We start from the raw sequence: 13075 nt of genomic DNA, 5'->3' as shown, positions 1-13075 counted from the left end.
CCCCCTTCAATCGTCAATATTTTCCGATTCAATAATCCGATTGGGATGAGTTAGAGCTCGTTTTGAAGAATGAAAAATTATCTTCAAAATGAAGTTGAAACTGGGAATTTTCACAATGTCATTCACAAGTTATTGACAATTGAAGGGGGACCGTTTTGCCCCACCCTCCCCTATACTTTTGGAGAAGATTGATGAAATAATTTGAAAAATGCAATTTTTTAAAATTACGAGCATTTTTTATGAATAATTTATAAACAATCAATTTTCCACCATAAAAGTTATTTATTCGGAGTCAAATTTATTAATATTCAGAATATTCAGAATTTCACCTGCAGTCGATTTAATACCGAAAAAATAAAGTCTCCGAAAATTCAAATAATTTCAATTATTTATTTATATGCTGAATGTTCATGATTTTTTCACATTTTTCTCCGCAATTTAATCAACAAATTTAATGATTGAAAATGATTGAATCTGTAGTGTGGTCTGTACTAAACTGTCAAAGATACTTGGATATCCTTAAATGGATCTAACTTAATTCATCCAGTGAGAAAGCACTATCTCAGCGAAAATTTAAAAAGACATAACTCGGGTGAACAGCCACTAAATGCGATTTAAGTGATAATACTTTGTTAAGCATCAGAGAAATTTTCATAGCTTCAATTAATTTTACTGCTACATGTATTTTTTATTTTCTTTTTAACGAAATTTGTTGCAAGTTCCTGCAAGAGTATGCAACTGGCCATCGCCCGAGGGCCTTCAGCCAAGTATTTACATTTTATGTACATACACGGAGAGAAAAGTTGGATAAAATTACCTAGAAAATTATGGCAAATTTCACTGTACGAGCGGTAATCGTGAGGCGAAATGTAATTCAATTAAAAAATATCTATTTGTGGAGGATATTTTACGATTTGTTCGATAAAAAAACAATCTATGGATGCAAAAATTATCCTCCTGCACAGTAACAATTCCCACACTGGTATTTTTTTCTTGCATCCTTTATTGCCTAATGAACATACTTCTAGTGTTTAAATAATGGAAAAGCTCCTGAGTGATCATTTCATTAGTAAGATGTTTATTTTCATTAAGTGACCATATGTGAGGGCTTATACGCCGCCTCCATTTTATAATCTCATTTAAAAACCCATTGAAAGTCAAGTGTGAAGTAAAATCAAAATAAATAGAGCGGAAGCTAAAGACATGATTCTAAACACCTGCTGTATGTCCAAGCGGCAGAATTTAGTATGAGCTCACCTGAATCATTATTTTTCATTCGAGCTGAGATATCGTTTTTAGTTTTTTTTATGGGTGGAATTGTGTCAGTCCTTTTTGAGTCATTTTTCTTAATTATGTTCTTCCTTCTCTATCGAAAAATAAATCCAGTCAGTGGACACAGAAATTCTATTACGAAAAACAGGAAAACTGAACAATCGATTCACGATTCCAACTAAGAAGTTTCACTCCTGTCGCACGTGCACTGATGAAAAAAAAACATCACCAAATAAGTCGTTCTTTCACCAAAATATATGATCGTGATAACTATCCGGGTATTCAATATTTTTTTCTGAACATTTGACGAGTTAGAAGCAACGGGTTCGAAGAATTTGCATAAATAGTTCAATGTGATTTGTTAGTCGTTTCGGAAATTCAATTATCAAATGAAAAAGGTGAATATTCATTTCACCCAATATGTCTAGCCGTTTTCGCTGAGAGAATAAATTATAGTTCTGCCAAAAAATGATATGTTTAGATATACGAATAGATTTACCATAGGGAAATTAACCAAACTGATAGAAGAAAATTCAAGATCTTTCACAAAAATCAAAATTATGTCATGGCTGTTAGAAATATTTGTGGAAGAATTCGAATTGTCGGCAGGAAAATATAATTTGTTGTGCCACAGTCATTTGATCTGAGAGAACCCCAGAGCACTATACCATGGAAAGAATACAGTTTTCCCGAATAGTATATTTCGTCATCATGCCGGAAAAAACTTTTCTAACGAATATGAGTTCGAGCCGAAGGCGAGGATAGCAAAATTTTTGTTATATCCTTTTTTGTAGAACGAATTGGGAGACAGGAAAAAGCAGATTACTAAAACTTCGCAATCTCTTTTACATTCGGAAATGTCCCTCAGCTGAGAGCTAAGTCGACTTGAACCGTTTCACTGGTTCGCCACTGAATTGTTCCCCTAGAAATGATTAAGTTTTGCCAATAACGCAGTCTTCGGGAAGCAAAATCAAGTTTGTTTTGAAATTATCATTTGTTCCATGAAAATGATGTGTTTACTGGAAAAATATACATACTACTCAACAATATTTACTTGATAAGACCGGGCCTCATGTAATTCTCTGTATTACTAATGTGCCTACCCGAAAGACACAAAGATTAGTACATTAGAGTACAAGGGCACAAATTTAGTTTTCGACAAATGTGAAATTTACAGGCGGAGCCGAAGGCGAGGATAGCAAAATTTTTGTTATATCCTTTTTTGTAGAACGAATTGGGAGTCAGGAAAAAGCAGATTACTAAAATTTCGCAATCTATCTTACATTCGGAAATGTTCCTCAGCTGAGAGCTAAGTCGACTTGAACCGTTTCACCGGTTCGCCACTGAATTGTTCCCCTAGAAATCATTAAGTTTTGCCAATAACGCAGTCTTCGGGAAGCAAAATCAAATTTTGTTTTGAAATTATCATTTGTTCTATGAAAATGATGTGTTTACTGGAAAAATATACATACTACTCAACAATATTTACTTGATAAGACCGGGCCTCATGTATTACTAATGTGTCTACCCGAAAAACATATTAGTAAATTAGAGTACAAGGGCAGAAATTTAGTTTTCGACGAATGTGAAGTTTACAGGCCGAGCCGAAGGCGAGGTCTCTTCTCACATGCGTTGAATACGAAGTTTATGCCCCAGTGAGCTATAATATTTTATGTTACACCGTGCAGACGTCGCTTCGCGCAACGTGCGTCAAACTCGACTAATTGCGCTGCGTGACATGAAAATATCTTACGGGAACATTGACTGCTATGGAAATTATCATTTTTGGTATAAACTTTCTTCAATGTCTACAGCTAATTGAATCAGCACGACGGGAGATCTCTTCTGTTAAACTTTTGATTTTTCGGCAGAACTAATTTTTTCTGTCAGTACATAATACGAATAACCATATTGTCTGAAAAAACAACAAAGAATCACCAAAATTTTTACATCAGATCAAATTCTCTATCAGATAATCTATCAAATCAAATAATTTATCAGATAATTTATCACCAAAGTGATAAGCCTCATAATTCGTTGAATTATCTTATTATTCAGGTTTCAAAATATTCACATCTACAAATGAAACAGGTTTTACCTTGGTAATAATCAGGAAAGTATTTTATTGATTCAAATACATTTTCCTTGTTGAATCTTTTTGCTGCTATGCATTAGGAAATCAAAATGTCCATTCCATAGAGAGTGGCCTCCTAGAATGACCTAAATATCTACACTGAGAGAAAAACAAGATTGAAAATATCAAAAATAATTTCTTGAGCTGCGAAAATGGCATAAATGTTCGGTCAATTCACGACAGGTTTCAGACAAAAAATCGATACTTTTTGGTTTCAAGTAGTAGTTGAGTAGTACTCAATGAGAAATTATTCTCATTTCGAAAAGAGATAATATTCTTCAAACGATGAGCCGACTTTGAAATAAGAAAATGGGGTGATTTCTTTCCTTCGAACTTATGGCGATCGAGAGCAGGTGATAGTCATATGTCAGGAATCTGCGGAGATTTTCCTTTGCATGACTTCTACATTCATTCAATACACGAGCGCCTGATTTGTGATTTACTGAATCGAAGCTGTGAATGTTTTCAGCCATTTTATCCTTCAAATTAATTCCAATAATTTACTTTATATTTTATATTTCTCCTCCACTTCTCCTTTACCCATTTTCTTATTTTCTGGTACTAAAAAAGCGATTTCTTGAGCCAAGAAATTCTTTCTTCATCGTGGAATGTTCATGTTCATGTCATGAACACTCCACGCAAGAGAAAAAATAGAGAAAAAAAGCATACTGAGACAAAAAATAAATTTCTAGGATCAGGTTCATTCTTGTCACGCTATTTTTCTCGTTTGGAAGTCGAAAAGGTTTAGAAGATTGAGGCAAGTTGAATCGTTCTTGACATCAAGCATGAATATTTTTACGGACAACACATTCGAGTTTGTTACAATCAATGATCAGGACTTTGAAAATCTTGTTAAATAAATAAATTTTCACAGTCTCAAACGTTTATTGTGACAAACTCGAATGAGTTATTCTGAAAAGAATTGCTTCTTGTCAGAAAAGCGCGATTTTCCTGAATCTTTAGAGGAAGAATTGTGGCAAGAATTTTTTTGCTCCTAGAAAATCTTATTTACTCTCAGTGTACTACGAAATTCTTGTCCCGAGTTATTCAGTCTCAAATGATGATAAATTTAACTGAAGAACTTAGTTTCGTGATGCGAGGTCGTTTTTCCACTACTAAGCAGAATCCATAATCTATTGATACCCAGCACCGAGATGAATGAAGAACTTTTTCATCACTTCCCATTCAGACGCACGTATTCTCGTTTCCTTACATAAGTTGTCGTTAGCAACAATCAAAGCTATAATCACGTTTCATTGATCATGTTTTTTTTCTTCATGATGCTATAACGATTTATAATAGCGCATTATCATGTACATTTTTGTGCAAAACTGTGGGAAAAATACAAGTCAATTCTCTTTTTTATCACAGCCTCTTTATTACAACGAAATACCGACAATATTTCTCGCCGTCTTTCGGATCACGTGGACATACTAATAACATTCGTAGCCTCTAACAATTTAGTAACAGTCGTAGCGAGTTTGCATGACACTGCCTTCATCAACAACCGGCTTTTTATTCCGGCAGTGTGAAGAGCGAGATGATAGACATCAGCAAAAAACTGAAATCAACAAATCGTTGTTAACGAATGGGAGCAAAAAATATTGAATCGATGAGCGGAATACCTTATTATTATCTTCATCTAACGGTTTATCACAGAACTCCGATCCCACTTCCGTGCACTGAATGAGCATAGTTTGAAGGGGCGTCACCAGGAGCATCATATTAGATCGCTCCTTAGCGATACATCCGTGTAATTCTTTAATTTGCATGACAATTTGCCTCGCAGTGCCAGCTGCATTCCACCGAGACCATGCGAACATGTAGGCTGTGCAGAGTAATCCCATGCACGCCTGGAGGTGTCTCTCAGTGACTGGATGCTTAACTGGAAGACCTTTGACGTAACTAATTGCATCTCTATCCGGAAACAAGTCACAACCACCGGCTCTCATTTTCTGCGAGGATTTTTCATTCATTAGTTAGTTGGAAATCGGTTAGGTTTTTATTTGAGCTGATACGTTACTCGAATCAGGTGATCCAGTCGCATGTATTTGCCGACTAGGTCTTGTAGGGCTGCGGTGCCACCGCCTGCCAGGGAGTGGAGACAGACCAAGTCCTCCTAGGGATATATAGGAGGGATTGATACAAATATTATCCGTCCAATGATGTTTCATCATAGAGGAACAAAAGTTTTTGTCACGCCGTGCAATAAGTCGATTTCGCCCCCCTGGACCCCCTTCTTGGGCCCCGCCCCTCCTCAAACGTCGCCGCACTTTTGACTTTAGCCTCAACATAAAATGGTATGTGATATTCGGACGATAAGTGGCAGGTTATGACTCGTGTTTGTTGCACTCGTCATAACTTCCCACTTATCGCTCTTATATCACAATGCACTATCATTTGTAAAGATCTATCACTTATTTTCAGAAATCTACCAGCAATGATTGGCGATATTAGACGCAGGCTAGAATGATCCCGATCATCACTGATTTTTACCACTGAAATTTGAGGATTAATTCCCAAAAAGTAGACGTGAGATCCTGAAAATCCGTCACTTACCCTGAAAATTACTGACAAAATTAACTGAAAGGGTTTTGCATTCAGGGAATTTCACAATCGCAAATTCCTCATAATGGGGCATTAATTCCTGAAAATCTGTGACATATCCCTGAAAATCAAGACTGTTTTTTCTCTGTGAACCAAAAAAGACTCCGTTCAATGTACTAAGCGTCCAATTCATTCAATTGGCCCAATTGTTTCTTTGATATCGAACAATAAACATCTCATGCGTGAACACACATCAATATGATTATAAACATAAACTCAACCGAATGGTAAACATTGACTGAGATGAAATAAAATTGACCCGAATGGAAAGAAAACCTGAAGAAAACCGCCTTAAAATCAAACCGTTAAGATTGCTTCAGGAAAAGTTCAATATTCCGCTGTTGTTCAGTTTTTCAATAACTTTTCTTTCGTCAAGTTATTGAATGAACAGTATTAACAAATGAAAAAAATTTGGACAAAGTACCATTAAACGAATAATGATTGAAAGAAAATTATAGAATCCCTGTTACGACGAAACGCATGAAAAATTCACAAATTGAAGATTACATTATATGATTATACAGAAGGATAAAAACCTATGTTGTATAACTTATGTGCATCAATATGTAAATTTAATCTCCTTTTCAATTTCCGGTGTGTGGCGATTTAATTTACTCAACAAATCGTGTTGTAATATCACGATTTCTTGTGACTAACTATCATTAGTGGTCAGATGCGTTTTTTATCCAGTTGTGGGAAACGGAAAATATTCTTCCTCTTTACTGATAGTCGGAAATAGGAAAGACAGTTTCCTCACTTTGACAATGAATTCCACTTGTACAATGGCCGCAGAGATGGTCAATACGACTCCGCCAGCTTTTCCGGTTTCCGGTTTGAGTTCCCAACTTTGAAAAGGGAGATTCACGAATTTGAAGGCTGCAAGACCGTGAACTCCAAGTCTGCCAGATCTGAAAGTGATTATTTGCTTTTCCTCGTTATATTTGATATCGTGAACGTCTTGAGTCGACCAAATCCTCCTTTCTGGAATCCAATGGGCGACGAGCGGTGGCTCCAACCACAAAACCGAATCTGGAAGTCTAAGTCATTGTTTTATCATTCTCTTGGACTGATAAAAATTCTGGTGAGGCTAGGAAGAGAATTTTTACTGGAGAGTTATGAGAACTAGCTTCTCCATTGCTGCCTCTAAGGCTTTTATCTCGGCTTCGATTATTTCCGGGGTTCTCTCAGCATCCGGCGCTGGCGGTGGTGCCTTATATGGTCGTGAGAACGGTACGAATTTCAATTCTTTCGGTAGCTGAACTGAAAAACATATCGGAATATTCTTGCACATGATGGAATTGGTTTTTAGCTGGTTCAGATTACCTACGAGTGGTCAAGAAAATATCTCGTCTCATGTCCTTAGGCTGCGGCGGTTGGTAAATCAAATCAATGTTCAAGACACCGCCCAAGATGGCATATTTCCTTAGGTTTATCTCCGTTTTTTCGCATCTTGTAAATAACAATTTTCGGACTTCCTTTCTGTTCTCCTCTGGGTACAAAGTAAATGGTCAAGATTTTGAAAGGGTTCGTGCGGTATCATGAGTATTGCATGGAACAGTGGAAATGTATCTCGGGAAATACTCCTAACATCTTCCCTTCCGGAACGAAATGGATTTTTAAAAGTATTATTTGCATATACGAAATGGGATCAATATCCTATTTAATGTATATTTCTAATCTTTTTCATATATTTAAAGAAATATGTGAAGAAGTATATAAAATTGACCCATAGATGTGGATGTCCGCATGAAGCGGAAGTGAATAAATTTCGTTCGTTTCGGAAGTTTTAAGTCGGAAGTACTTACTTCAGAAGTTCGTTTTTCGGAAGTGAGTAAATTTCGTTTTGTTTAATACAAAAATTTGCGCCATTTATGTTAAATAGGCAGACAACATATCCTTCAAATATTAAAAATATATTCTCGATTCTTTCAGAAACATTTTTCGGGTCATTTCAGGTGAATGTCAATTTTTTATTCAGAAAATACCGAAATTAGCTGTGTAGGAGTTGCATTTCAAAAAACCAATTCGTAATTGTTACTGCACATAGTTTTCCAAAAATTTTCAGAAAAAAACCTCTGTAGCACGAAAATTGGAGGCCCTAGGCTATTTTTAGCATTTTAAGCGTCTGCGGGGCGAACGAACAATAAACAATTAATTTTTTTGCACTAATTATTCGTTTTTCGGCATATAGAATCGATTGCCAATGTGTGAAAACTCTCAATAGCCCGCGACTTTTAAAACTCATGATAGTCTCCCCTTGAATTATTTGTTCTGCCGGCGTCATTTTTTGCTGTATCAGGATGCAGCAAAAAATGCCGGAATATAGTGCAAATGATTTTAAGAGTGATTTTCCAACCAGGGGAGAGTCCTAGACCCCAGACTCAGAGCTCATAGCAGAGATGTCAGACAAGATGTGAGTGAGAATCTACCGTGGATCCACGATAAAATTTACCGTGGAGTGTGCGAATAAATACTGCCAACATTAATGCTCCTCCTCAAATGCAGTCGAAATATCTCTCATGAAATATCCTTCTCACCTTCCTCAATTCCATGATCCCTAGCAAGTGAATTATTAATTTGCGAATAAATTCCACAAATACCCATGCATATGAAATTTTGTAGTCATCAGAAAAGTTATGTGTGTACAGGGAAAAAAATCGCTCATGAAAAAACTCGATTTCTGGAAAAGACATAAATTTTCACAGCAATAATGCTGTTTCGAAAAAGAGATACCTTCTTTTTGCAGTACAATCTCGTCAGGAGTTGGTAAGTAGGGCAGTGGCTCAGGCTCCGCCTCTGGTTCACTCTTTTTAGTCCTGCCAACCACTGCTGCTTGTTTTTTCCCACCTTTTCCTTTTTTCTCCTTCACAGCTTGGGGTGGATTCAACAAACGCTCAACCAGTGCTTTTTTCTCCTCCAGTCTCAATTTTCTGCCCTCCACTTGCTCCTCACGGATCTTCATTTTTGTCTCGTACTCATTCGACGTAAACGTCAGGAGATCTGGGAAGGAAAAGTGTAGTGCATTAATTATTTATCATTAGCATGGTCGGTCTGCAGCACAGACCACTCGCCATCGTGCGACATAAAAAATTAACTCTTGAAGAAGCAGAAAAACGTTTATCTCCTTTATCAGTTTTTCCTTTGTACCTTCGTTCGCGTGATACTCTCTTGGTATCTCTGGCATGAGAAAAGATGGACTCAGATCTGAGTAGTGATCGTATTGAACCCAGAGGCCTCTGATCGCCATTGCATAACAATCCATGTCAACTGGCATTTTCAGAGTTATATCCAACTCGTTGAAGATAACTTCAATCGATTTTCTGCAAAGTAATGAGAATCGCGTGGCATTCGTTCATTCTCCTTTTCCGAAAGCGAAAATTTTGAGTTAATTTCAATCCCGAGGCGATAATAAGTTACTCGTATTAAATAAATTGTTATCATGTTCGAAGATAAAATATATCCAAGTTAAATAACGATCTATTAATAATGAAAAAAACATTTATTTGAGGGGAGACTACTATGAGTTTTTTAATTCGTGCGCTATTGGAGTAAGATTTATTATGCATTGAATATCTATTATCTATGTCTAAAAACGAATAACTAATGCAACGAAATTAATCGTTTATTGTTGAAGTGTTGAACTGTACAATAGCAATTACGAGTTAGTTGTTTAAAATTCGATTTCTACACAGCTAATTTCATTTTTTTTTATATAAAAAAGTGCACCATTTATGTAAAATAGAAAAAAGAGCCTTAAAAAATTTAAAATACATTTTCTTTCAGACATTCTTTCAGACGCATGTTTGTAGCTATTTTACATGAATGCAATTTTTTATATAAAAAAAAAATTAACTGGGTAGGAGTCGAATTTCAAATAAATAGCTCGTATTTGTTATTGTACACATTTTTTCCAAAATTTTGGAAAAAAAGCCTTTCCCGCTCAAAAATTGGAAGCCCTGGACTATTTTAAACATTTTACGCGTCTGCAGCGCAACCCTACAATAAACAATTTTTTTGCTTCAATTTTTTAAAAATGACTCTTGATATTTCAAGTGAAAAAGCTTGAAATTTTTAACAACGACAAAGTTACATGAAATTCCAGTATATTTCTTCATTGACGAATCAGTTAATTCCTTGAATATTCAACAATCAATGATTAGCAATGATTATCAATCAAATCAATCAAAATCAATCAATGACAGACAGATCAAAATGATTATTTAACATGAAAAACTCAATTTGCTTGAAATTGAATTCAACCCCACAACATCGAAAATTCAGATGACGCTGTGACTGAAGTATTAAGAAATTTCCAACAGTGTATTCGTTTTTAGACATATTGAATCGACCTTCAATCTACGAAAAATCTCAATCCAATAGCCCGCGACATTTAAAACCCATAATAGTCGCTCCTTAATATAAACAAAACCGCAGATAGAGAAAAAAAAATCAATTTGAATAACAACTTTATTTCGTACTGTTTAAATAAACTTTATTAGTTTCAAATAAATCTTCTTATCGGTGCGCTCAGTTTTTCTTTACGAATGTAGATATGACGAAAGAGTTTCTTTGTACCTGTCTCGTTCAGCGACCTGTTTAATACTGATTGGAAGTTGAATGAGCGCCCAAACACAGCAAATTAATTCGCTCGACTCCTTAACATATCTAGCATTCTTCAAATCCTCCCTGACCATGTCCCACTCGATATGCCTGAGCAATCGATAACTCGCGAGATCAATCCAACACTTCAACCTCTCCCGAAACATTCGTCTAATCTCTTTGCACTCGTCTATGTACTCCCGCGCCGCCATGACGGAAAAATCGATGATATTATCCAACTTGGCGAGCAGCTGCGAACCGACAAATCGAAATTACGTGCAGAAGAAAGTCTCTCGTCCGGGGGAAAAAAACTTACATAAGTCACAACTTGGCACTTTGTCGTGACATTCAACATCGATGCCTCGTCGTACTCCTGGTCCCAGAGGAATAAAAAAGTATTCAACTGAGAGAGTACACCGGGATCGGGAAGACCATCGCAAGTCATGTACCGTAACCACTGGAACGAGAGAAGAAGATTTAATACAACATGTCGATTCTTCTTTTGCACAAAACTCTCTTTACTTCTTCCTCCTCGGTTGTCTTCAAGACGTAGTCCATATAAGTTTTTTCATTATTATGGATGACGCGGCAGGTTTTTTCGAGATGAATTCTTCGTTTTGCTCCTTGCTCTATTTCCAGCTGCAGATGTCTTTCTGAATTGTACTTCTCCAAACGTATTTCTTCTTGCATCTCCTTTATCATGACATTTCTGGAGGCATGAAACGTTTAGCGATTTTTTTTCACTGCGTAAATTCATGAACATTGAATTTAAATGGAAGGACGGTTATTACAAAAATTCATCTATCTCCCTTAGATTCGGAGATATTCCTAGAAAACTCAGCTAAAAGCTACATCGATTTCAATCATTTTGCCGCTTCGCAACTGAATTCCACGGAAATAGTTTTTTATTTTCTTCTTGAACCGAAATGTCGATGAAAATCTTCGAGAAATTCGAGACGATCGATTTGACGAGGGCGCGACCTGAAGGTGCGGGACGAACAATTGAAATAAATGCAAAATGCTCGGTAATCTCGGCTCAAATGCTGCTTTAATTGAAGCTTGATTGTCTAACCACAACAGTTGAAGTGAAGCGCATTTCAACTACCAAAATTCTTGGACATCATGCATCGCCTTTCAAGAATCTTGTTTCGAATAATATTAACGACTAACGTAAATATGCTTAAAGAACTATACCGTTCCTCAATTCTCTGCACTTTTTCCTTAACAGTTTCTGCGTAACTTCGGAAAAAAGTTATTTCAGCCAGTGGATCAGTATACATGATTTCAATATACGATTGCGTAACTCAAAATCTTGATTGAATTCCGAATCGCGAAAGAGGTAATCGCGAAAACGAGGTAAGGACCCGACAGCAGTGGTTTAGGCTTGTCGAATATTTTAAAATTGACTGAAGCGTTTCGACTTTAACACCCCATCGGGCCAAGCTATTCCGCCCGTAGTTTCACAGGGTGGGGAATGAATTGCGGAAATAGAATAGAATCGAGGATGAGGAAGCATGCGAAGTAAACACGAACGGAGTTTTGATCTAGATTTCACACGGAGTTTTGAAGTCAATTACTAAAGTTTTTGGCGGGTTTCTCTCATTTGCGAAAGGCAAATCTTGAACTGAGTTTATATGGATGAAATTTTTCAACTTTCTTACCTCTGCTTCTCTGTTTCAGCAGCAGTCGCTGCAGCTGAGCGAGTTTTTTCTTTCTCTTGCTCCTTCATCTCCTTTTTTTTCTTCTTCTTTTTCTTTTTAGGCTTCTTGGTGACTGGTGTTGGCTGTAGAAATGGATTAGTTCCGTGAGGATATCGAGAATGAACCTAAATTAATTATCTCACCTGCAATTCCTTCCAATCTTGCACCTGGAATAGAATTTTTTATTCCTGTTTTTAAAAAATTTCTATTATTTTTGTTTGTTTTAGAATGGGAAAATATACAAGTTTGGAAAACCGGGACATTGTCTTCGGCTTCTTGGGAAACTTCGGCGGAACATCTGTTTCATATTCGTCGTAAAGCACTTCCGAGATAATAGATACTTCCTCCTCAAATTCAATCCACTCTTCACTCCCTCCCATTTCCTCCACTTCCTCCATTTTCTCCTCTCACTAATACTTTCGGTCGGGGACTTTCGGGAAATTCTCCACCTTAGAATTTTAATTCCGAATGGGGTAATGCACGTATGAAAAAATTGTATAAAAAATTTCTATTCGGATTGCGTATAGAATTTCTATAGCATTTTCGTATATGATATTCGGATATTTCTATACGGATATTTTTTATACAAATGATTTCTGTACGACTTCTATAGGTTTGATCCTATACGACGCACTGTCACATGTACAGAAACATTTCGTATGGAGTTGCGACATTTCTCTACGTTTTTCTCTGGAGCGTTTAGACATCTTTCGTATGAAAATAAAAATTCATATAAAAGTTTATGTATAGAAAAATAATTCGT

The 13075-nt window shown here is 36.4% G+C and overlaps 1 protein-coding gene across 1 annotated transcript; it reads right to left on the bottom strand.

Annotated features, from left to right (window-relative positions):
* Nucleotides 1-4786: 4786 nt before the first annotated feature.
* On the bottom strand, nucleotides 4787-12583 carry LOC107040461 (axonemal 84 kDa protein). The gene is made up of 14 exons (XM_015260552.1): nucleotides 12555-12583; nucleotides 12456-12479; nucleotides 12274-12395; nucleotides 11135-11321; nucleotides 10929-11069; nucleotides 10589-10863; nucleotides 9161-9333; nucleotides 8747-9013; nucleotides 7341-7502; nucleotides 7120-7273; nucleotides 6771-7050; nucleotides 5430-5525; nucleotides 5032-5361; nucleotides 4787-4967 (listed from the first exon to the last, which is right to left on the bottom strand). Exons 1-14 carry the CDS (start codon nucleotides 12573-12575, stop codon nucleotides 4827-4829), a joined length of 2373 nt encoding a protein of 790 aa, XP_015116038.1. The 5' UTR covers nucleotides 12576-12583; the 3' UTR covers nucleotides 4787-4826.
* Nucleotides 12584-13075: the final 492 nt, after the last annotated feature.

Source organism: Diachasma alloeum, unplaced genomic scaffold (genome assembly GCF_001412515.2).
Source record: "Diachasma alloeum isolate Michigan unplaced genomic scaffold, Dall2.0 Dall_scaffold_00336, whole genome shotgun sequence".
In the NCBI taxonomy this organism is placed as follows: Eukaryota; Metazoa; Arthropoda; class Insecta; order Hymenoptera; family Braconidae; genus Diachasma; species Diachasma alloeum.
Note: the sequence above shows the minus strand (reverse complement) of the source record. Positions and strands in the feature narration are given on the sequence as shown.

What these genes read in the sequence shown, in the direction of transcription:
- LOC107040461 (XM_015260552.1), bottom strand. Translation starts at nt 12,575, where the DNA reads ATGTCCCGGTTTTCCAAACTT. An exon ending in TGTCCCGGTTTTCCAAACTT is followed by an intron (nt 12,480 to 12,554) that starts GTATATTTTCCC and finishes ATTCTATTCCAG; the next exon opens with GTGCAAGATTGGAAGGAATT. An exon ending in AGATATTTTCTTGACCACTC is followed by an intron (nt 7,274 to 7,340) that starts GTAGGTAATCTG and finishes TATGTTTTTCAG; the next exon opens with TTCAGCTACCGAAAGAATTG.